The 24,668-nt window shown below is 58.9% G+C and overlaps 1 protein-coding gene across 1 annotated transcript in view; it reads right to left on the reverse strand.

Annotated features, from left to right (window-relative positions):
* Positions 1–24,099, reverse strand: part of LOC309448177 (receptor-type tyrosine-protein phosphatase V-like) — a 38,884-nt gene extending 14,785 nt beyond the window's left edge. The window contains exons 1-21 of the mRNA XM_082069471.1: positions 24,054–24,099; positions 18,255–18,334; positions 17,120–17,183; positions 14,961–15,227; positions 13,681–13,950; positions 12,857–13,123; positions 10,998–11,270; positions 10,135–10,395; positions 9,307–9,579; positions 8,573–8,842; positions 7,734–8,003; positions 7,015–7,287; positions 6,467–6,739; positions 5,752–6,021; positions 5,078–5,350; positions 4,013–4,285; positions 3,212–3,484; positions 2,065–2,334; positions 1,321–1,599; positions 962–1,096; positions 646–856 (exon numbers count right to left, since the gene is read on the reverse strand). Of these exons, the coding sequence (XP_081925597.1) occupies positions 646–856; positions 962–1,096; positions 1,321–1,599; positions 2,065–2,334; positions 3,212–3,484; positions 4,013–4,285; positions 5,078–5,350; positions 5,752–6,021; positions 6,467–6,739; positions 7,015–7,287; positions 7,734–8,003; positions 8,573–8,842; positions 9,307–9,579; positions 10,135–10,395; positions 10,998–11,270; positions 12,857–13,123; positions 13,681–13,950; positions 14,961–15,227; positions 17,120–17,183; positions 18,255–18,334; positions 24,054–24,069 (4,841 nt within the window). The 5' untranslated portion in view covers positions 24,070–24,099. The remainder of the gene's footprint in view (positions 1–645; positions 857–961; positions 1,097–1,320; positions 1,600–2,064; positions 2,335–3,211; positions 3,485–4,012; positions 4,286–5,077; positions 5,351–5,751; positions 6,022–6,466; positions 6,740–7,014; positions 7,288–7,733; positions 8,004–8,572; positions 8,843–9,306; positions 9,580–10,134; positions 10,396–10,997; positions 11,271–12,856; positions 13,124–13,680; positions 13,951–14,960; positions 15,228–17,119; positions 17,184–18,254; positions 18,335–24,053) is intronic.
* Positions 24,100–24,668: the final 569 nt, after the last annotated feature.

Genomic DNA, 24,668 nt, shown 5'->3' on the forward strand with positions numbered 1-24,668 from the left:
TAGTCTTTCCTCCCTTTTCTGACTCTTGGACAAGTTTGTTTTGCTTAGGAGAACTTGAGGAAATGTTCAGAAAGCACAAATGGGAATCAGCTCTCCTCCAAAGGGTTGTTTGAAGAGACCAGTAGTAAGTTTCTACTCTCTTATAAATAAAAAAAATAGTACCAGTCCCATTACGGACCACTGAAGGACACCACTTGTCACTGGTGTCCATCCAGACATTGTGCCATTGACCTCTACCCTCTGGACATGACCATCCAGCCAGTTCCTCATCCATTGAACAGTCCACCCATCAATCCATATCTCTCCAATTTATAGAGGAGGATGTTGTAGGAGACTGTGTCAAAGGCTTTACAGAAGTCCAGATAGACTCTCAGCAACTTCTATCACTAGTCAGCCACGTTTGTCAGCCTCAGATTTCATCTCTCCTCTCCCCACCCTGCCCAGTTACGCTGATGTTCTCCAGAGTGCCAGCCCCTGTATCCCTCAAACACCGCTTGGTGGAGCAACCCCTGGGGTCCACTGCTGGGGTTCTGAGGAGAACAAGGGTGAGGGGACATCCAGGGGCTGGTGGCACCTTGCAGGGACACATGCAGTTCCTTTTCTCCTCTAGCCCCTTCCCCTCAGGAGGGTGTTGATGCCTCTCACCTGTACTGCTCGTTGGCTTTCAGCTTCCCATTGCACGTTGCCCTGGACTGGCCGCACTCCTCTGTTCCCACTGGGACTCGCCAGGTTTCGGTGGAGCTCCTGGAGCTCGGATGGAAGGGATTGGGGATTAGCACAGCCAGGTAGGAGTCCTCTGTCCCATAATAGTGGTCATACCATGTGCTGGACATGATTTCCTGGGTGGGCCTCAGCACTGAAGGGGAAAGTACAAGGTGACAATGGTAGTCCCAAAGCGACGTCCAGGGGAGCTGCTGCCTGCAGGGAGCCGCTGCAGATGGGGACGTGCAGGGGCACTTACGTGAATCATTAGTGGTAGCAATGACACCATAATACTCGATCTGGCCATTCTCCTCGCTGAACAGGTCAGATGAAATGATAACTGTGGAGCTGGCCTCCACCTGGAAGATGTCTGCTCGCAGGGGTGGAGGCAGGGCTGCAAAAGGAACCAGCAAGCACAGCCTGTTAGTGTGTCCCTGCTCCCACAGACTCACCATACACTGTTCCCAGCATCACTGCCCAGAGCCCTGGCCCACTGCAGTTCAGTGCAGGACCACAAGGGCCCCATGGGCATCTGAAAGAGAACCCAAGTTTAACTATCAAAGCTGAGTGTCTTCTCCTGGGCTCTCTGGCAAGGCTGTTGGAAAGAAGGGGACTCACCCTCCACTGTTGTGTTGCAGAGCAGAGTCACAGCCTGGCTCCTCACTGTGTTCCTGCCCACTGTGCTCACAATGATTTGGTAGGATGAGTTTGGTTCCAGCCCCTCCACACTGGCCTCATTCGTAGGGATTCTCATAACATACTTGGAGGTGGGAATTCCATCAGAGAGTCTCTCTGTCACCACCTCATAAGCCTCCATATCTCCAGGAGAGCTGGTCCAGTTCAAGTAAAGGCTCCTTGACTCAGGTAGGCATTGCACATCCTCCACGGGATTTGGCGCTGTGAAGGAGATATGGCAGGACTTACTGGATCAGAGAAATCCCAGCCTCAGCCCACGCATCAGTCCAGAGCCCCTGTGGTCCTCTACTGCCTGTCCCTAGGTCAATGGAGAGGAGCAGAGCTGGACATCTGTGAGCCTTCTGTGCCAAGGGCCACAGGACAAGGTGAATGGGTCAGGGCCTGGGCAGAAGTCTTATGGGAGAAGCAGACAAACAGAGAGCTCTGCAGTGTCCTCTTTGCTTCACAGGTAGCCAGGCCACAGGGTGATGTGAAATCTCTGTGATGGGGCTAGCTTAGGGAGCTGATGGCTACCAGACAGTCACCTTGTTGTTTTTCCTTATCTCCCACCATGAAGACTTCCCATGCTTCTGTTGACCCTCAAGGGTTGATCCAGTCTTGAGGCCACCCAGGCGTCTCTCCCCCTTCCAGCCTGCACTCCCCCCTGCGCCAGCAGTGCGTACCCACCCATCGGCACAGCCAAGGGCTTCGTGCTGCTCCAGTAGGGCCCGGCCACACAGCTCAAGGACACAGAGTAGTTTCTCCCTGGGACCAGCCCCTGAAAGAGGTGCTGGACTTGCCCTCTGTCCAGAGTGTGCCGCCGGGGCAGAGTGCTGTTGTGGGGATCCCGCAGCCATAGCTGGCACTCGTCCTGCTGTCCAGAGACACTGCCCCAGGAGATGAGCATCGTGTTGTTCCCTTCAGCCACCACAGAGAGATTTTTGGGAACTGAAGGTGCTACAATGAGAACCACACCAGGGGAGAGTTACTGGCATGCCAGACCGTCTCTTCCATCCTGCAGAGATACAAGTAGAAGATGAGTAATATGCAAGGAAACTTGATGTGTTCAGTGATAACATTTCTGCAGCTGCTGGCTGCCACTACCAGAAATGACCTTTAAATGGCAGTTGGAGGACATGCAGAATGAGGAACATGAGAAGATGGGTTCTTCCTCCTGCTAATTAGCAAGTTTAATTACAGACCTGCCTGAAGGGCTCTGCACATGACTCCCAGCACCCTGCCAGAGGCTGGCTGAGCGTGGGAGCAGAGACCTCTGGATTCCCCAAGCAAAGTGCAGGGACTGTGGGGACAAGCACATGAAAAGGCTTATTGTGCTTATCTGCAATTTCTACATTCCTTAAAAAAAAAAAAAAAGAATAAGCCCAGCCTCCCCTTACTTCCCATGCCAGGAATTCTCTGAGTGCCTGGGAGAAAGGCAGCAGGGACGGTAGGGTGTCCCCCTGGCTGAAAGGCCTCGTGGTCTCTCAGGGTGTGGGTGTCCTCCCCCAGAGCTGCACTCCTGCCATGGGATCCCTTGCTCTTTGTTCAGCCACCCATGCCTGGAGGACCCAGCTTGTGTCAACATCAGGGCCATCAGCTGGAGGTCTGCCCTGAGACAGCGACCGCAGCTGTAAGACTGCCCTACAGACAGCAGCCCTGCCCTGCTCACCCCTCCACCAGGAGCGGCACAGCCCATGGTCCCGTCACTACGGTGGTACCTATAGCTGGTACCTATTATCGCAGCCCTGCCCAGCCCGTTCCCACCCCTGGTGCTGAGCCTGGGGAAGGCTGAGCCTCATGCATGACCCCAGGACCTCCAGCTCTTGCCACTTACTTGTCCAGTCACTGATGTTCCCAGAGGAGGCTGCATAGGGCCCCGCCATGGACACCACTTCCAGCAGGTATTTGTGTCCTGGAGCCAGGCCAGAAAAGACGAATTTGCTGGTGCCTTTCCCCACAGATACATTGGCTGCCACAATACCTGATCCTGAGTGGTACAGGAGGAGCCTGTAACTGTCTTGTCCTTGGGGTTCAGCTCGCCAGGACGCACTCAGCCTGTTGGGATACCCCTGGTTCGTCATGTACACATTACGGGGCGCCAGGGGATCTAAAGAGACAAGGATGTGAGATGTCAGTGAAGGGTCTGAGGACATTGCCTGGGTGTCTTGGCAGTGTCATCAGAAGGGTTGCACCACACAGGACAGGGAACTTTGTCCTGGCTGGATGTCGGCATTCACCAGCCTGGAGGCAGCTAAAAGCAGCTCCTGCAGACTTTAAGTAGTGCGTGTCTGAGCAGAGACAGCCCTGTGCCAGCTGAAGTGAGACACGCAGGGATGGGAGAGGAGGGAGCACCCAATCTGGAGGGGAGGGGAAGGCAAATGTTCCTGTTGGCTGCTCCCTCCTCCGTGCTTCTCCTCTGAATCACAGCCCCTGGAGCTGTAGCTGGTCTAATCCAGGCTGGTGGAGCTGATGGTGAGGGTGGGCACAGCCGTGCTCAGTGCTATGGCACTGATGTGCCCTTGGGTTCAGGCAGGGCTTGGGGTCTACCATGAAGGTCAGCGGGGCCATGTCCTTTGCCGTGAGCCTTTGTGACTGACCAGCAAGGCACACATCACCCTCAAAACAGGGTACTCACACGTCCAGTTGCTGACGTTCCCTGCAGATGTCCGGTGGGACCCTGCCATGGACACCACCTCCAGCACATACTTGCTTCCCGGGGCCAGTCCCATGAAGGTGAAGTTGTGCGTGTCTCTCCCGAGCAAGGTCGTAGCTGCCACCGTGCCCAGCCGTGCATGGTACAGGGTCAGTGTGTAGCCATCTCGCCCCCCGGCCGCAGCTCCCCAGGATGCGCTCAGCCTGTCGGGGTGTCCCGTGCTCAGCAAGCGCACGGTGGCTGGAGGCAGTGGGCCTGGGGAGTCACCAGACCTGATGTTAGGGACTGGAGACTGTGCAGAAGGAAACACACTTGATGGGACGTTGTGCAGCAGAACAGATGCTCCCTGAGGGCTGGGACACAAAGGCTCCATCCAGCACACTCCTCCTCCTCAATTTTCCCTATTCTGTCCCCATCCCTCCTCACCTTTGATGCTGCTCACCCTTTGTGATCACTCACATGCCAAGCCTTCGTCATCCAGGTCACCCTCATCACCATAGCCCAGCCAGAACACCTTTGCCACCGCTGCGTGCATATGGATTGTGCAGCACCCAGCTGGTGTGCAGCTGCCCAGGTAAAGCTGGCACAGCATCTATGCTCTGTCCAGCCATAAAATCTTTCTGAGTGGGGAGGAGTGTTGGATTAGTGCATCTACAGAGCAAAGATCCATTCTCCTGGGAGGACTGTGGATTAGCCACTGGCTATACTACACTGACTGATTTTGTCAACCCTTATGGTAATGTGGTTTCTACCTGCTGGAGGAGATTCAGAGAGGGCACAAGCCCTCCTGTATACAGGGAGATGGGGCAGCATGGGCAGGGGGGATGTCCCCGTGTGGGCAACCCTGCACGTCATCATGTACTTGTGCAAGTCTACAGCTGAACATCCATGTGTCCATAAGGGTAATGGGGCGCCTGTGCACTAACAGCTGCGTGTTGCACCCATGCACATCTCCAAAGGCATCAGGACCTCTCATCCCTCCCCAGTGCTGCCCAGTTGTGCAACATTGCCCACATCTCTGCAAAGGACACTCGTCCAGGCACTCACGTGTCCAGCCACTGATGTTGGGTGCCGCTGCCTGGTATGGTCCAGCCGTGGCACTGGCCTCCAGGGAGTATTCGTATCCTGGGCTCAGGCCCATGAAAGTGAAGTTGTGCGTGTCTCTCCCAAGCGAGGTCATAGCTGCCACAGTGCCCAGCCACACGTTGTACAGGGTTAGCGTGTAGCCGTCTCGCCCCCCGGCTGCGGCTCCCCAGGACGCGCTGAGCCTGTCCAGGTGCCCCGTGCCCAGCCAGTGCACCGCAGCCGGGGGCAGTGGGCCTGCAGGGAAACACGAGTCACTGCCAGGAGCCACGTGCAGGCCGAGAGAAAGGAGATGCTCCATGTCTGTGCCCTGCTGTGCTGCAGGAGGTGGGTCAGCCCTGCCAGGTCCCAAGGGCTGGCTTTGCCCTTGCCTCTGTGGCAGCTGCCCCCAGGGATTGCCTCCTCCCTGGTGCTGCCTGAGCCTGCAGATGGCTGTGGACAGCTGCCTGGGACGTGGGTGGCCAGGCCGTGGGGTCATGCACGGCCTCCTCATGCTCGGGCAGGGCACGAGCACTGGGCGCTTGGATGGGTGGGAGAGGGAAGCAGGATCTGGCTGCACCAGTATGGCTCCTGATTTAAACTGGGAAGGGGGAGATCTGGTAAAGGACACGTGGCTGCAAGGAGAGCATCATACTCACGTGTGCAGTGGGTAGAGCTGGGGGTGCTGTTGTGGAAGGGCCCAGCTGTGGCTCTCACTGTCACCCTGTAGTGGGTGCCGGGGCTCAGTTTTCTGAAAGTGTGACTCCTGGCATCCGCACCCAGCACCATGTGCCCAACACGACTGCTGGAGGCTGGGTCATAGACGTCCACCATGTAGCCTTCTGCTTCTCGCCCGTGTGCTGCCCAGGAGACCTGCAGCACGGAGGCAGCGGGGCTGCCCAGGGTGAGGCTGGCAGGGGCCAAGGGGTCTGGAAAGCAAAGGGGAGACAGTCAGCCCTGTGTGTCCACCCACTGCTCTGCCTCGTGGTTCCTCATGCCCTGGCAGTGCCACAGGCTGGACTCCAGCACCCAGATGGCACTGGGTGGTGGGCAGGATGGTCACCAGGGACTGTCTCAGCAAGCAGCTTGAGGACAAATGGGCAGACAGGGCACACGGCTTTGAGCACTATGTCCCCAGGGCTTGCAGCTGGACATGGCAGGGGAGGTAGAACAGCCTTTCAGATGGGCAGCCGGGATGTGCTCTGTGTCATGGGAGGAGTGTGGGCACTGAGCAGAAAGGTGGGATGACTGTGTAGAAGCTCTAGACACAGCAGGGCTGGTTTGCGATGGGGAAGGTGGCAGTGGGTGCTCTGCAAGGTTCAGATAGAGGCTCTGGGGCACAGTGGAGTGTCCAACCCAAGCCATTAGACTCACATGTCCATTGGGTGACGTTGGTGGTGGAGGCTTCGAATGAGCCTTTCACAGCAGTGACCTGCACAGCAAACCTGCTGCCTGCTTCCAGGTGAGTCCAGGTGATGTTCTGTGCATCTGGATGCAAGGTCTGGACCCGCTCCCTGCCCTGTATGCTAAAGCTGTACAGAACGACGCGGTAGTGGTCCCTCCTGCCGGGGGGCTTGTTCCAGCACGCGTAAAGTTCTGAGGAGCTGCCTGGGTTGGTAAGGCTCAGGTTTGTTGGTGCAGCAGGAACTGTGAGGAAAGACAGACACATGAGTCAGAGAGAAAAAGGTCCGGTTCTGAACACACAGCCATCTCCAGCGAGGAGTCTTCCTTTCCCCAGGCAACCAGCAAGAGCTCTGTGCTCTCGTGGTACATGGAGGCTGCAAGAGGCAGGAGATGACAGCAGACCAGCATCAGCAGGAGCCAGGGCAGGGGGCCCTCCTCTCCCTGGGTGCCAACATTGATCCCTGGACCTCCTGGCAGTGCTCCCACCCAGGTCCCCTGTGGGTGGTAGGGGTGCTCACCCATGCAGCCAGTGATGTTCTTGGGGAGGGAGCGGTAGGGTCCAGCTACTGCCCAGATCCCAACAAGGTAGCAAGTTCCTGGCGCCAACTGTGTCAGGGTGACGTTAGTGCTGTCTTTCCCTGCTTCCAGGTTCCTTGCTGGTGAAGAAGAGCCCTCCTCGTGCACGCTGAGCAGGTATCCATCCCTTTGCCCAGGAGGGGTCTCCCACTGCACAGCCAGAGCCCAGGCAGTGCTGACAGGGCTTGCAGACAGGGAAAGAGGAGGTAGTGGGACTGTGGGAGAGAAATAGCGTTACAGAGGACAAACATGGGATGCTCAGGACTGACTCTGTTTTGGGAATGAAGCCAGGACCTGCAGGACTGTGAGCATCTAACATGCTGTTCAAAGAGTGCTGAGAGCAGCAGGTGGCTCCCATATCAAAGCTGCTCCCTGTGTCCCAGGGGATAAACACGCTTTGCCACCATGGCGTGGGACCCTCTTGTCCCAAAGTGCTGAGGCAGTCTCACGGCATGCCCCATGGAGCTGCTGGGCCCAGAATGGGTGAGTGTCTCAATAAGAGACCCAGCATCTTGAGTAGGAGACAGGCACCTGTGGGGCCGCAGGGATATGGTCTCAGGGCACACCTGCAGAACAGCCCTTTTGGTCCCCAGCCCCTCACCAGGTCAGAGCCAGGCTGGGTATGAGGGATGAGGACAGTGCAGAGGAGCTGCATTCCTACCAGTGTAGCTGATGACAGTCTGAGACGATGTGCGATGAGGCCCAGCCTGAGAAATGATCTCCACACGGTATCGGGACCCTGGCACTAGCCCCTCCAGGTCAAGCTGGGTGACTCCACGGGGAACGGACACATTCCTGATGATGGACAGGGACTCAGCCACCGAGAGCTGTACCAAGTGGTCTCTGCCACCGCCTGACTCCACCCAGCTCACACGTAGCTCCTGGGGTCTCTGGCCAGGCTGTACACTCACATTAGCCAGAGACAGTGGATCTAGGGGGAAACACAGCATGGAGATCCATGAGATGGTAGAGGAAAGCAACTAGAGAAGCCGGAACAGCCTGCATCCCTACCCAGGGCTAGAGGGGAAGTGGTGGCAGCTGCCTGCCAGCTCTCCTGTTGTTCTGGGAGACATGTAAGTTGTCTGTCAATGTCCCTAAGGCATTGCTAGCAGGCAGGTGCCTTACTGTGAAGAGAGCACTCATCTCTCCAGCAGACTGCCCTGCTCCATGGAGAGGGAGCAGCAAGCCCAGACAGATCTCTGTGCTTCCTCTCTTGCATTCCTCTCCCACCCATCCCAGGCTGGCTGAGACCAGGAGTTCTCCAGGCAGAATGTTCAACTTGACTGGGGAAAACCTGAGCTGGGAAAAAGGGTCTTTTGGGGCCCAGAAGCCGGCACACAGCACTGAACTCTTGGCATGTGCTCCAGTTCCCAGGGGCAGGGGGCATCAGGTCTCACTGGAGCCATCCCTCCACCCGAACACATCCATGTCACTGCCAATCTTGCAGGCAGTGCCAGGATGCCCCATCCCTGCAGGAGGCTGGGGACACTTGTCACTCACATGTCCACTCGGTGGCAAAGTGTGATGAGGATCTGTATGGGCCAGCGAGGACGGTCACCTTCAGGAAGTACTGAATGCCAGGGGACAGCCCCAGGAATGTGTAGTTGTGGGTGTTTGGCCCCACTGAGATGTTTCTCTGTGCTGAATGGCTCTTGCTGTAGAGCTGGAGGTGGAACTGGTCCACATCACCAGCAGCCTTGTCCCAGAAGGCAGAGAGTCCCAGTGGGCGTCGGGTGTTGGTCAGGGTCACACCGGCTGGAGCCAGGGGGTCTGAGGGAAGAGAGACATCCAGGCGGTGAGAGACAGTCATGGTGGAGCTGCCACAGCATAGATTGGGGGTCAGCACACGTTTGTCCTGGGCACCCTCCACCGCCTGTCCCTGGTGGGCTCTGGTCATAAATCAGCCCTGACATATCAAACGCCACAACTGCCTGAGCTCCACAACAAACACGGGATCAGATCCCCATCTTTCCTGTTGGGTGACATTCAGAATGTTTTCTGTTCAGCAATGGGTTTCTCCTGCACTGAAGACTCTTTTACTTCTGGCCTGGCTGAATGTGGCTCTGGTTGGCTTTTCACTCTTCGTCTGTCTATGCATCCCTGTCCCTGGTTCCCCTCACTCCCCATACATGGTCTACACTCTGCTTTGCTTCCATGCTGTGACCTTTCTGCTCTTGTTGGCCAGGCCATGGTTGCAATCTGCAGTAGGCTTGAAGCAGGGGTAACACACTCACATGTCCAGTCTGTGGCTGATTGCACAGGGGATCTGTAAGGTCCAGCTACAGAAGCCATCTCCAGCGTATACTGTCGCCCGGGGACCAGGTCCTCAAAGGTGACGTTAGTCCAGTTGTTGCCCACAGTCATGTTCCTGACCTGCTTCTGGGACTTGGTTTCGCAGAGGGTGCCTGTGTAGCCGGTGCTGCCGGCGGGAGCTGCTCTCCAGGAGGCTTGCAGAGAGGTGCTGTGGCCCTGGTTGCTGAGGGCCAGCTGCTGCGGGGGCAAAGGATCTAGGAAAGGTAAAATCTACGGTCACAGATTCACCTGGACTGGGGTCAAGGTTGAAGTGCAACCCCAAACATGCTGGAGCTGGAGCCCCTTCCCTGGGAAAACCCACATCCAGGGGCTCTGGCCACCCGTGGGGTCTATACAGGCCACCATCGCCCCTGCTGACACCCACACACCAGTTTGGCAGGGATGGGGCCAACATGCAGTTTAAACTGACATGGTAAGAAGTGATGGCTCTGGTGCTGGAGGAGGTGCTGGGTGGGATGGTCTGGAGCAGGGTGGTGTTTGGGGGCAGATACACCCTGAGCAGTGCCAGGAGGGCAGCCCAAGGGAGGGGGAGGGCACTGGGCCTTGCTGACCCCTGTGCTGGGCGACTGGGATAGAGACCAGGGTCAGACACATCCAACAGTAGCTCTGCTTTCCTCCTGGGCCTTTTGCCCTTTTATCTCATGAAGCTGCAGAAGACCTACACTACCACACTCCCCCAGGCATGAGAGGGAAGGGCAGGATCCAGTGGGAACCGTGGGCCCGGCTGTGGTGAGGGCTGTGGCACTCACATGTCCAGTTGGTGACGCGCCGGGGTGCGGAGGTGTAGGGGCCAGCCACAGTGCTGACCTCAAAGGTGTAGAGAGTCCCAGGGCGGAGGCCTTCATAGGTGAAGTTGGTGACACCTCTGAGCAGCGAGCTGTTCTTCACAGGGCGCTCCAAAGGGCTGAGGGCCAGCAGGTAGCCCTCTCCCATTGCCTCCTCCCAGCTGGCTAGCAGGCTGTAGGGGCTCCCCTGGCTGGACAGACTCACACCAGATGGAGCTAATGGTTCTGCAAGGGACAAGGATGGGATCTTGCACATCACTGTGTGTGGCAGTGTGTCAGGCAGCCTGATTGCGCTCATGACACTGCAGCTCTTCCCCCGTCAGACATGGGCAGCCAGGGCTGCAGGGAAAGCCCGTTACTGGTCTGGGTGCTGGGGCTGGGTGGTGCCTCCCCACGCTGTTCCAGTCCTTCCCTCACAGGGTGGCAGCTCTGGGGTGGCCGCCTGAGCACCAGCTGCTCCACGAGCTGTCCAGGAGGGACTGGGCACAGGGAGATGCTGCTCTGGGGAACTGGTGGCGCTTCACTACCCACCCAACCAGCTGCTGTGAGCAGAGCGGGAGAAGCTGCCTTAGAACCTGCCCAAACAGCGAGTCTAAAGGTTACTGGGTGGGATCTGGTCTCAATTCATGCCTGGCACAAGTCTGCCAAGGACCTCTGTGTTCACCCAGTGGGTTTTGCTGCTCTGACCCACAGCCCATCCTTGGGACCAGGTGCCACTGCACTGCCCCTGCTGCCATCCCCCTCCCCATCGCACCAGTTTCCCTCCGGGCACCAGCCCCTCCATCAGATGGTAGAAATGGCCATGAAAGGACACGCTCTCTGCTTACGTGTCCAGGCTGCTGTGCTGTGGGCTGATGCCCGGTAAGGCCCAGCCACCGCCGTCACCTGGACAGAGTATTGCTTCCCAGGGCTCAGCCCGTGGAAGGTGACGTGACCATTGTCTCCGCTGACAGAGATGTTCCTCGTTGGAGCACTGTCCTCTCCCTCCTGCAGTGTCACCAGGTAGAAGTCCCTCTCTCCTGCTGGGGTGTGCCACCGAGCCTGCAAGGAGCTCTGCTCCTCTGCGCTGCTCAGGGTCACATTGCCAGGGCTCAGCGGGTCTGGAAGAGATCAGGATCGCATGCTTCAGGGTTATGGGGAGCTCTGGAGCCCCACCCCAGCACTCACTGTCTTTGCTGTAGTCAGGACTGTCAGCTCAAAGGTGTTGTCTACAGCAGCAGTCCTGTCCTGCCCCGCTCAGTCAAAGGGGACAGGCTGCCAAGCGAGACTCTACGATCTCCCCATACACCCCTGAGTCCTGTTCCCTGCTTCCTTATCAGCAGGGTTACATCCAGCTTCAGACATCCTTTTGGAGCATTCTGTCTCCATTCCCCAGCACAACCATTTCTTGTCCAGCAGAGCCCAGATGAAGCTGGAAGCCCTGCTGAGAAATTCCTAAAAGTCTTCCTCCTCTCCATTCTTGTCCCATCTTGACCTTGCTGATGTTCCCAAGAACTGGCCTAGACAAAACTCCTGGCCAGACACCCCTGGCTCATGCATCTGGCTCAGGGGACGTTTGTTCGGTCGGGTAGGTCAGAGCTGTAGACAGCAATGGCAGGGTGGATTCAGACTCACTGTGCAGTGGAAACAAACCAGCTGGGGGTGTGAGGTCTTCCAAAATCCCAGCTGCAGAGGCAGCAGTGAGCAGCTTCCCAGACTGGCAGGCAGAACAAGAGCTGGAGACTTGTCACCTGGTGGCACCCAGGTCCTTCCAGCCTGACCAGTGTCTGCCCAGGGACAGTATGAATCACTGGTCACAACAGCCCTGACTTTGCGGCTTGGCACCTGCATGATTTGCTGCTCCTCACTAGAGAGGGCCAGCACTTTCTCGGTATTTAGCATGAGCCTTGTTCTGTCATAGACACTAAGCTTGCCCTCTCCATTACCCCCTCTGTTCTTCCTGGGAACATCTGGGAGAGCAAGTCAGGGTTGGAGCTGTTCACAGTGCTATGGACGTGGTGTTGGCAGCAAACCAGGGCTGTGGTGGTGAAAATCACCTGCTGTTGGGGTCTTTGTCAGCCTGAGACCAGAAGACGGAGGAAGTTGGGTTGAACGGTGCAACTAGCTGGGGTCTGGAAGGGCTAACCTCAATTTCTTGACCAGCCACGGGCAGGCTTCCTTGCCTATGTTTGCACAGCACATTAGAGTCACCCACCAGGATGCTGCCAAAATCAGGTTCTACCAAAATATACCCTTGACAGCAATCAAAGGGGACCAAAGTTTCATTTCCAGGAACCTTCTTCAGTCCAAACTAGATAAACTGCTATCCCCTTCCTCCTGTTTTCTCTGCTGCCCTTGGACAGCCCCAAGGCATGCAAGAGCCCAGCCCCAGCTGCACTGAACGCCAGGCAGATCTGCTGCCCTCCCATCCTCCTCCTCATGGACAGGCCACAGGCTTACCCCAGTGCACCCCAGGGAGAAGCAACCTGGCACTGGGAATTCACCTGCTCAAGGGACTCAGTGGCCCCACTATTGCAGTGCCCCAGCGCCAGGTCCTGGAGTGGCTTTTGGCCACATCCAAGCAGAATAATGTCCCTCTGCACCCAGGGCTCTGGCAGGAGACCTTTGGTTTCAGAGACAAGGATGAGAGACAAGGAGAAAACCAGGGCCACTGAGGTCCTCCCCCATCCCTGGATATCATACTCACATGTCCAAGCAGTGGCATTGGGTCCCCCCACTGTGTAGGGCCCAGCTGTGACACTCAGCCCAAGCCGGTAGCGGGTGCCGGGGCGGAGATGCTGGAAGGTGAAGCTGGTGAGGCCCCTCCTGGCTGACAGCGTCGTGGTCACTGTCTGGGTGAGGAGGTTGTGGAGCGTGAAGTGCAACCAGGCAGCCCCTCCAGCGCCTGCCCAGGAGGCGACGAGGCTGGTGCTGGAGCCCGGGCTGAGCTGCAGCTGGGTGGGCATGGAGGGAGCTGAGGGGAGAAGAAGGAGGCAGCGAGGTTCAGCGCTGGGGCTCTCTGGACCCTCCTCTCGCCCCAGGGTCTCCTATGCCCACAGCTGCTCTCTATGTTGGCATGGGGGCTGAACATCTGTCAGGGGTCTGCTGAGTGATGTCCTTTCCCAGGCGGGTAGGGGACACAGGTCCCTCTGTACTGTCACACTCTTTCAGGTTGCAGGGCAGAGGGGGTGGCAGCCTGGGTAAGGCAACATTTCTGCAGCTCCCACCAGCATTCTGCCAGCATCCCCAGATTGCCCTCCTCCCGTGGGGACGTGGAGACAGAAACCCCAGCTGCAGGTCTCACAAGGCAGGACTGAGCTGTGAAGTTGTCCCCTTGGCCAAGCACACTGGGCTCTCAGCGGGGACGTGAAAAACTCCCAGCTGTTCCCCATCCTGCGTCAACTCCCTATCCTGAGCCTGGACACCTCCTTCCCTTCTCGGCCAGCCCAGACAGGTCAGGTGCTGCATCCCTCCTGCCAACCCTTTCTCCCATCCCTTCCCTCTTGGGCAGGCACACCCATCACTCCATACCTGTCCACTGGTGGACACTGGTGCTCGCCTGGCTGGATCCAGCCAGCGTGCTGACCTTCAAGCCGTACTCACTGCCAGCCAGCAGCCCGTCAAACAGGAACGTGGAGGCGTTTGGCAGGACAGACACATTTCTCACAAGCGTCTGCGAGTCGCTGTGGTAGAGGGCAAGCTGGTAGCCATCGCGCTGCCCGTGGGCGTGTGCCCAGGAGGCGTGCAGCTCCGCAGAACTCCCGCCGCTGCTCAGGCTCAGGTTGCGGACGGGTGAGGGACCTGCATTGGACATGGCACAGCGTTTGCTGGTTGCGTTGCAATGCCTGACTTGACAGGTTGATCAAGGGCTGGTGGGACGGTGCCTTCACCTGGTGAGGTCACACCAGTTAGCTCCACAGGACCCAAACCCCAAGCACAACCCCATCATGTCCCTACCAGCTCCCCCAGTCTCCCAGATTGTGTGGGCTGCACCATCCCCTTTGGGTCAGTCTCTGCATAGTCACTGTGAACTGAGCAGGGACGCTCAGCCAGGGACAGCACACGAGGTGCGTGCTGAGAAGGTGAAGCCATCAGCGCTTACCTGTGAGCTCATCTGCTGCCAGGTTCTCTGTTCCTGATGGCCCTGTGGGTCCTGCCACCTGCCTTCCCACGAGGACCAGCCCCTGCTCCCTGCAGCCACCACTGCTGTCCGACACCATCCCTTCTGCTGCCCAACCCCCTCCCTCCAGCTCTGCTTTCCTTTTCCAGGTTTTCCGCCTTCACCTGAAATGATTTATCCAAGGATCTTCTGGAGTGATGTAGGCAAGACCTGCCATCCTCACCTGAGCTGTGGGCGCACCAGCCCTGCCTGCTTCTCCCAGTCCTTGGTATCAGCCAGGGAGCGTATAGAGCAAGACTTGGTGGGTGAGCCAGTGGTGGACAGAAATGTGCCAAAATCATGAAGCAGATGCTACTTCCTTGTAGCTCTTTCTAGACCTCCCAGTATGACTTTTTCTAGCCCTCAGCTCTTTGCAGTCCACATCCTTGTTTGGTCCATCATTATCCCAGCAGAAGGTATAGCCTGAACTCTGCCCATGCAAGGTGCAGGGGCAGGACTCTCTCTCCATATGGATGAGGGAATGACGCCCAGGGTCCTGGGGACCAGGTAAGGACCCTAATTCTTGTGAAAGTGACAAAAGATCTGACCTCCCCATGGACTCACGGACCATTGCACCCTCCAGAGCAGTGTGACAGTCATTGGTAGCACCACTGAGACCCTTTGACTCTGCAGTGCCTGGGGAACCCCTTACTTGTCTGTGCTGTGACTGTCTGGCTGGTGGTCTCCATACAGGCAAGCATGGCTGTCACTTCAATCTTGTAGCGTGTGCCAGGGGTCAGCCCATGGAACCAGAAGCTGGTGATGTTGGGTCCAGCAGATCCATTCTGCAGCGGCGTGCCCGACCCCAGGGAGGAGAGGGCGAGCGAATATCCCTCGGCACCTCCCTCTGGCTCATCCCAAGACAGAAGGAGGGAGTCTGACCGGCCATGGTCGCTCACACTGAGGTTCAGCAGGGTCCCTGCAGAGGCAAAGCCAAAACCCTCAGCAGGGAGCTGTGGTGCTGCTGGGTGGCCAGCATGCAGGGCCAGGCTCCCCAGCCCACCCACCCACCCTGCCCTGGGACCTCAACCCACCCTCTGCTGAGATGGATCTGAACTGAATCTGGACTGGGAGACTTAAGAAATCAGCTTGAGTCCCCACAGCACCCAAGTAAACCAGACCCACTGCTAGGGACTGACTGGCCCAGGACTTGTCCTGCACAGACCAGAGCCCAGTGCAAGGACATTCAAGCACCAGCTGTGCTACCCTGTGCCTGGTGGCTCTGCTGTTCTTTGCCCTCATTGGTGCAGAGGTGACATGGGAAGAGCAGGACACTGCGTATGTGGAGGAAACATGGGGCCAGTGCTGTGGCATCCAGATGGAGAGGGTCTGGGGACAAGGAAGTGGCACACGGGGCTTTGCTTATTTGGTGTTGTATTGAATCCCTTCCCTTACAGCTGCTCAGGAACCACCTACACAAACAGGAGCCAGACAGAGCCTGTGTGTTGGGGCCAAGCTGCCAACGTGACCCTTGCAGGCTCCGTCTCTGCCTCCCTGTGCCTCCACTAGCAGATCGCCACACGCTCTCCATCCCCAGTCTTGCTGGGAGCAATGAGCTCTCTATTGCTTTCAGCCTTTGGGAAGCTCTAGAGCTAATAAGACATTTGTGTAATAATTAGCACCTAAATTTATGATGTGCAACATGTTGTAACAGACTGACGTGATCTGGCAGGGCAGGAAAGCTTTAAGCAAGCACTGCTATTGCCCCAGGGCTCTGCCTGGGGTTGCCTTCACACAGCAAATGAAGAGCAGTGTGGGGCAAACCCCAGGGGCAGGGGCAGCTTTGGGACTTCCCATAATGCTGGAGAGTTTCAGAACTACATGCAACTTCTGTTCAAGCAATGCTGTTGTTTGGAGCATGCTGCCACTGCAGACTCTTTCTTATCTCATGAAGGTATGAGCTCTCCACCCTTGTTTGTCTGCTCCTCTCAGGTTTCCAGCAGACTCCATCGCCTGCCTCCATCTGTCATTTAGCAATCATCTTCTTCATCTCCACAGTACAAATCTACTAATACCTAAAAGGGGCCAGAGGCATCCTCCAGCCCTGAGGCACACGATCGCCACGCTGCTCATGTCACCATAGATAAGCTCCACATCACAGCCACATCCAGGCACATCCCATGCCCTGGCTGCTGCCTACAGATCATCCGGGAGCATGTTCACGGGCATGGGCAGTGCCTGGGCACCGCGCTGGCCCCAGCGCGTCTGCAGGGTCAGTGCGGCTGTGCCGCTCCCCGGCCAGCTCGGCACAGCTGTGGAGCTGCCTTGTGGAGCAAGATCCTGCCCACCCAGTCGCAGGGGCTCCATGTAGAGTTCCTATAGCTGTCCTGCTGCTGAGCCCACTTGATGCTCTGTGGGAAGGAGAGATCTTGGAGCCATGTCCGTCTCTCATGCTGACCCCCATGAGACTGGATGCTGAAAGAGAATGGGGCTGACTCCCTCCCCTTCATGACCTGCAGCCTGCAGTATCATAGAATCATAGAATGTCCTGAGTTGGAAGGGACCCACCAGGATCATGGAGTCCAACTCCCGTCCCTGCACAGGACACCCCACAGGTCACCCCGTGTGTCTGAGGACGTTGTCCAGTCTCTTCTTGAACACTGTCAGGTTGGGGCCGTGACACCTCCCTGGGGAGCCTGTTCAGTGTCCAGCACCTCTGGGGGAAGAACCTTTTCCTCATGTCCCACTGACCCCCCCTGGCACATCTCCTGCCGTTCCCTGGGCTCTGTCACTGTCACAGAGCAGAGCTCACCCTGCCCCTCCTGCTCCTGCTGAGGACCCTGCAGCCTGGGTACCTCTGCTCTGACTTACCTCTATCACCGGGCACATCCTGCCCCTCCAGCCCTGCCCGTGCTGTCCGGTTGCATCCCTCGCCCTGTGGGGTTGAAGGTGTCAGGTGAGACAGCGGGCAGGTGAACTGGCCTGAGCTGGGACCATCACCTGGAAGAGGTGCCCTGTGCCAGGCCAGGGGTCAGGCTGGCCAGGCATGTCCCCCCAGCCACGGCATCCAGGGGCTGTGACCCTCTGGGAACTGTGACCCCTTTTCCCAGGAGATCTCAGGTCAGTCCCCGAGCCAAGGCAGAGAGACAGGCTCAGCAGGTGCAGCCTGTGGGCTGCCCTGGCTTTCTACATGAGTCCAGGGACTGCAGAGCAACCTGGGGCCATGCCCACAGGGGAAGACATCCCACCAGAACAGGCAGGGCACAAGGGGAAGGTGTGGGGAGGAAAGGAGCTCGGGACAGGCCCTGGCAGTCTCATTCCCTCTGCAGGCTCCCCCGCTTCCCCCAGTCATGGTGGGGGGAAGGATGAAGGGACCCCAGACCTCTGTCCAGCTGCCATCCCCCACAGGCTGCAAAGCCTGAGATCTCCAGGGCATCCAGCACCCCCCATGCCGCAGTGGGTGCTGAGCACGTTCGTGGGACACCCGTCTCCCCACAGTCTGCTGCGAGCAGGGTGTGCCCTGCTTAGGTTGAGGCTAGTTCCCTCCACATTAAAGGAAATATCTCTGCCCACTCCCTGTCCCGCAACAAGCCACAGAGAAGCAATCATCGTTCTTTAGTTATTTCCCCCTTGGCTCTGCTGGCTGACTCATTTCTGGCTCCCCCACCAACTGCAGCACTTTTGGGAGCGAAGGGGTTCCAGACCCCTGGGAAGAGCAGCCAGCCAATTCCTGGGGCGAGGGGCCCTGTAGCCATGGCAGCAGGGACACGCTGGGATCCCAGGCACTGAGGCGAGAGGGCATGGCGAGGGGGGCGGGAAGCGGAGGAAAGAGCCAGCTCGTAATTGCAAACGTCGCTAATTTGGTGCAGCTGCATGGCTGGAGAGGCAGCCCAGAAATATGCCGTCATTCCTCAGCGGGGTAGGACTATGCAAAGCCCCTTGCTGCCAGCGAGCTGGATCCAAGAGCCTGCATGGACAGCCGGGGGCTGAAGAGACAAGGGCTTACCTCTGCCAGGGCTCCCAGGAGCTGTGACACCCACAGGACGAGCAGCGGCAGCAGCGGTGGCCTCATTGGGACCGGGGTGGCTGCAGATGAGAGGGATGACAAGTTGGGGGGTTGGGGTAGCTTCTTAGCAGCGGCTGTCCCCAGCCAGCCCCTTCTCCCATGGCAGCGAGGGGCTGTGTCCCCACATGCTTTCTGAGCGCGGGTGACAGGATGACATCAGTGGGGACGGGTGTCGCATGCCAGTGCGTTGCACATCAGCCCCACCAGCTGTCCTTGGGTAGGAGCAGAGCAGCCTCCGGGCTGGGAGAAGTCCAGAGTGTGTGTGTGCCTCTCGCTGTGTGCATCTGCTATTGTTCCCGCGGATCTGCGTCCCTCTGTGGTGACTCTGCAGCTGTCCTTGTGTGAGCCTGGGCGTGCTGCGGCCAGGGAGCTGCTTGCCGGGGGGCTTGGAGGGGGGGCTCTCGCTGTGGCTGGGTCTCTGCAGGGCTGGAGCCCAGCCTGGCCATCAGGAGTTCTGCAGAGTTGTGGGAGTTGGTGCTGAGAGGGGAGGAGAGGGGAGGAGACAGGACAGGACAGATGGCGGCTCTGAGCCGGGAGGGAGTGCCCAAACCAGCCCCCAGCAAGGGGAGGCAGGGCTGGGATGCTGGAGGGAGCGTTGGCAGACGGTGGAGCGGGGTGCTCTGCACCTTGTGGCTGCCTCTGTGCCGGCATATTCGTGCACCCTTTAGCTCTGTATGCATGGATTCCTGCATGAGGTGCTGATGGGAAATGGGAGGTTTGGTTGTGCTGGGTGAGGAGGGAGACATGTGCCTCTGTGTGATGCCCATGGCACAGGGATGGGCAGATTGAAGCCGGGGGGAGCAGGGTGCACACATTGTGAGAGGTTCCTGTGCACTGTATCCATGGGTACAAAGGTGCCTGGACCACGCTTTGTCCATTTGAGGGGTTGGATGGGTCTGAGCTGTGCCCTGTCTGCCTGTGGGCTGTGGGGGCTGTACTTTGCGGTGTCCCCCAGCCCTGCGCAGGGCTGTGTGCTGTGCGGTGCTGTGCCGTGTCTGTGCGGTGCTGTGCTGTGTCTGTGCAGTGCATGGCGAGGTGCCAGCTCTGATTCAGAGCGGAGATGCCATTGGCTTCACATCAGCGCTGGGGATCTGGGACAGTGCTGGAAGAGATTCAGTGATGCATCTACCGAGGCAGCCAGCACAGCCTGTGTGGCCGTGGGAGTCGGTCCCAGTAGCCAACACAACCACCAACGAGGGGCTGTTCGAGCTCTGGTTATTGACGTGAGACACCGAGCTGTCAGGGTGGGATACATTCCCCAGCTGGCTCAAGAACAGCAGATTCCTGCCCCAAAAACTCAGAGGTTTGTCAGGTGGGACCTGTGACAGACAGATCAGCCCCCAAGTCCTGGGGAAAAACATGGGAAAGCCCTGTCCCTGCACATAAATGAGAGGGGGACACAAGGGCCCCAGTCTAGGATCCATCTCCAACCCCAGGTCCATTCCCCAAACTTCCTGACAGCCCCAGGCTGATGTGGCCAGCTGGGAATGGGGACAGAGCACGAGTCCCCTTCCCTTTGCATGGGGCACAGTTAATTCCCCAGGTCCTGGCCAAATGGGACTGGTGCCAGGAATCCTGGTCCGTGATCACAGTCACGTCCCTGCAGAGGCCCAGTCCCCTGCCTGGAGGGGACTGAGGGTAAAGCAGCCCTGGCCCTGCTGATCAGCCCAGCAGTGAGGGCTTGTTTGTCACCTTTGCTCCTATGTTAACACCTCAGCCATGTCCCCAGCAGAGGGGGACAGCTCAACAACCACAGGCCCTTCAAGTCACTCTGTCCCCAGACCTGCCCTCTCCCTGCACCCTGGACATGGAGATCGGGGTGGGAGCAGAAGGCAATGTCTTGGCTCCAGTGTAGGCAAGATTTTTTAATCCTTAATACTGGCAGCTCTGGGGAGGCCTGAATGTCAAAAATGTCAGTGGCGCATCTGCTCAAGTGATGGAGGCCCAGGTAAAAGCGCTGGCTCAGAGATCCCCTGATAGGCTGGAGTGAGGTCCAGCAGCACCTGAGATGATGGGGATGACCCATCAGCGGTGTCACAGACAGCTGGGGACACCCATCCCTGCTGCTGGTTATCGTGTGACCCAGGGCTGGCCATCCGCCCCAGGAGTGAGCGCAGGGCGGGCGCTCATGGGCACTGGAGCCACTTAGAGGGGTGGGGAGGGAGTCCCCTCCGCAAGCCGAGGCAGAGGGGGGCTTGGGACTGGCTGCTACCGTCTCCAGTGGGCTGGGGATTGTTTGAAAAGGCCCCTTTCCAGCGCTGGGCGGCTGCAGCCAGCTGGGAGGAGGCTGGAGCTCCCGCTGCAGCAAGGACGTGCCAGGTTTAACCGGGGGCCCGGGGCGGGATCTGGGAGGTTACAGCTGGCCGGTCCCCAAACCTGCTTGCGAAGAGGCTTTCAGTGGATGTCCCCATGTGGGTCTGTGGTGGGGTGCAGGCTGTCAGGCAACGTGTCCTGCGATAGTGGAGCAAGAGGTGACCCCGTGATGGGTGGGAGCAGGGCGCTGTTTGGTGTGAGCAGCCTGGAGGGTGAGGATGGCTGGGGTGGGAGGCAGAGCAGGCAGGGGATGCCAGGGCTGGATGGGACCATGTGGTGTCCCTGGAGGGTGACAGGTGAGAACAGAGCTGAACTGGAGGAGCCCCTGGTGATGAAGCAGGGGCTGGAGGTTAGGATGGAGGGCCTTGGTGTGCTGGGAATTGTGAGCCAGGGGATGGGACCGGAGAGACCCTCGATTCTCAAGGAAAACTCTGGGAAGAGATTTTGCATCGCCAAGTGTCTGAGGCAGCGGACAGGAGGCAGTGTCCCCTGCAGTGGCACAGGCAGGAGATTTTCCCAGAATACAGAGTCAAAGTCACGCTTCTCTAGCTTCAAAGCACCCCAAAGAGCAGTTCCAGGCCAGCAAAAGGACAAATCCACTCGCTGGAGCCCTGGGACATTCCACTTGGGTTGAGCCTACTCTGCCCAGCTGGGAAGTGAGCTGAGCCCATGCACACCCACTACACCTGCAGCCCCCAGCGCTGTGGCCACCAGCCTCTCTGCAAAGCTGGTCACCTCCATCTCCAGCCACCCTGGACTCGGAGGTGTCCCAGAGGCTTTCCCAGCCTGCACATCCTGCTGGTAGCCCATCACAGGGCACACAGGCCTGGCACTCGGCTGGCCATGGGGATGGAGGTGTGTGCATCACCTGGGGACCCGGGGGCTGTGCTCCCCGAGCTCGGGGACTTCGGGCTGTGCCTGCAGTGGAAACAGCTCAAAGTGCTGGTGGGAGCCAAACCCAGGCCCTGTCCCTGGCGCCATGGGGCTCTGCAGCCTCCCAAACTGGACAGATGAACCTGCTCATTACATGCCAGTGCTGCCCTCCCCTCGCCCACCCTGGTGACACTGTGCCACTACAGGCAAGGACAGAGAGAGAGTCCGCCTTCAGCTGGGGACGCCAGATCTCCCCTCCGGTCCCCCCGACAGTGAAGCCTTCAGCTGTGCCAGACCCAAAAACAACTGCAGAAGGTTTCTCCACCCAGTAGCTGGAACCAGGCCTGGAAATTCAGGGCTGCCGAGTCATCACATTTTCCGTGAAGCAGCAAAGGCGACCGCAAGGAGCAGGGGGATGGGGGCCACGAATGCTTGAGAGCTCTGCTGGCCCCAGCTGGGGTGGCACCATGGGGTCTGTGCAGCCAAGCCACCACCTCCTGAAGGGGCGACCCTCAGGCTGAGAGATTGTCCTTGCCCTGGGCCCTGGCGGATCATCCCGTCTGCAGCAGAGACGGGAAAGGGGAACTCTGACAGCATGCCCGTCATTGTGGCATCAGGTCTTGCTTATGCTGCCAGCAGCCACAGTGCAGTGGCAAAGGCCCTGTCTGGCAAAGGCTCCGGGTGGTCCCCCAGACAGCGCCAGCCTCAGACCAGAGCAGAGTTTGCCTTTGTGCTCCGGGCACTGGCCTTTACTCCATGTACCCTGGGCACCAAGCTGGTGGCACAGGGCTTGTCCCCACTGAGGCATCTCCCAGATCTGGGGGAAGTAGGGGACGTCCCTGGGAAGCATCAGCTGGGTGAGGATGAGCGGGGTGGGCAGCAGAGTGCGTGCCTGCAGCACACAAGCACCCCAGTGTCTGTGTCTGGTGACAGCTGGAGGGCACGGGCTGCGCCTGACAGGGTCCCTGCAAACTGCTGCCAGGGGACAGCATGTGGGCAGAGATGCTGCCACTCCCCCAGGGACTCAGCCTGCCGCCAAGAAAAGGCACATCTGTGGCCTGGCACTATGCGTGAGCGGTGTTGTCACTGCAGACAGGAGCCCGGACACACGTCTGGACGTGCAGCCCCGCTGTCCCTATGGGTGCTCTGCCATCCCACCCTGGACAAGGACCCCTTGCATCCAACCTGGCACCCTGCAACAATGGGTTGCCCAGCGGCCCTGTGATAAGGAGCGCTGGCGCTACTGGGATCGGGCTGGGAGCGGCTCTGGGGCTCCTGTCCTGCCTCGGCCCAGCAGCAACATCCCTCTGGTCCCTGGCCCTCCTTGTGCCCACCAGCACTGTGAACTGCCCCAGGCCACGATTTCTCCTCTCTGCCACTTGTGAGGTGCTGAGCACCACCCAAGACTGCGAGGGATAATCAAGGGGAGCAGGCTGGTCCTGGGGCAGAACCTGTGCAGGATGCAGGTGCCGCTGGGATCTCTCTCTCTGCAAGGTTCACACGCCAACGTTCTCCAACCCTACACCCCAGAGCACTGGGTGCTCTTCCTTCAACCCCTTGCAAGTGTTTAATCATTTGCATGTGGAGCCGTGCCAGCGCTGCTGCCTGCCTCCCACCCCATGCTTTCAAACCTTGGAGCTCTTCCCATTTTGCAGAGAGGGGAGGGCAGGCAGGTGGTGGGGGCCATCACCCCTTATGCAGGGCAGAGCTATGCCCAGGGCAATCAGAGCAAGACCGGTCAGGCTGCGAGATGGCCAGGAGGTGCAGGAGCCACCCCCCATGCTCGGGTGCTGCTCTGTGCACCCCCAGCTTGCTGCCTGTGACAGACAAGACCTGGCAGCAGAGCTCGGGGTGCCTGTGGGTGCGAACGGGGCGCCTGCGGATCTGGGAAGAGCAGGGCTGCGGTGACTCAGAGCACGCCCAGAGCCGGCGGAGCCGGGCAGACCTGCTCTGCCCCGCTGGGTGCGGGTGCCATCCCTGGGGCTGCGCAGGTGCCAGAGCCCCCTGTCCCCAGCTGGGAGGGTTGATAGCAGCCTGGAGAGAGCCTGCCCCACACCTACTGAAAGCAGTACTAGGGCAGCACCTGCATGGCCACTGCAAGACCCGCACCCCCCCACATTACAGCCTCTGCTCCCCCCTGGGATGCAGTGCCAGCACAGGCTGACAGAAAAAGGTGTCCAGTGCCGCCAGGACACCATGCTCATGGAGCCAAGAAGTAGCCACGAAGCAGCTCCCGGTGCCCACCCGCTCCTCGTCGTGGCACGAGATCCCTCTGCGCAGGCACAGCTGTGTAATGCCAGGCTCTGCGTCTGGCACTGCCATGCACAGAGGCTGCCCATCACCCATCATCGCCCATCACCCACCGCCCATCACCCATCACCCACCGCCCATCACCCACTGCCCATCACCCATTGCCCACCCTGCAGCCGCGGGACGGGGTTTGGCTGTGCCGGAGCACAGGATGGTCCATGCTTCCTTCCCCACCACACACATCCTGGCTTCAACTGCACGGCTGGGAAGTGGGGGGCGGGGGGCAAGGAGGGGGACTGGTACCTCTCCTGGTGGGCATCCCAGGCGTGGTCCAGAGCCTGTCCCCGCGAGCCTGTTGTGCACGATGTCAACTTGGTGTGCTCACGCTCTCTTGCCGTTTACTCCTGCTTGTGCTCAGCCCCGACGCTCAAGTCTGGGCTGGTCCTGGTGGAAGGCCCGCCTGGGCTTGCCCAGCGTCTCAGCTGCAGGATGCCAGGGAGGAGGGATCAGCTGGACGGAGATGTTTCCTGTGGCCCCATGATGGCAGAGGTCTGCACCCCGAGAAGGGCAGGAGACCATGCTGTGCTGCAGGCTGGGCACAGCTCGCACCTCCCTGCGCCTCGCCTGGGTTTGCACCACGCGCTGCAGAGCCAGCCCAGATGCTGGGGGCACTCTGTGATGGAACCCTTGGAGACAGGGAGCATCCCTCGTGCTGCCCTTGAAAAGAGAGGTAGGGAGGGCCCTGAGCCAGCGCAGACACCCAGGCACACGCTCCGGCCCTGAACATGTCTGTGGGCTGTGATTGCTAAAGGATTTGCTGCCCCAGCCCCATCAGACCAGCCATTGTTCCAGAGTGAGAGCATCCTGGTCCAAGTCCTACATCAGGGGGAAAATCGAGAGAAGCTGCTGAGTTGGTTC

The sequence above is a fragment of the Streptopelia decaocto genome, assembly GCF_964273445.1.
Source record: "Streptopelia decaocto genome assembly, chromosome: 19".
NCBI classification, from domain to species: Eukaryota; Metazoa; Chordata; class Aves; order Columbiformes; family Columbidae; genus Streptopelia; species Streptopelia decaocto.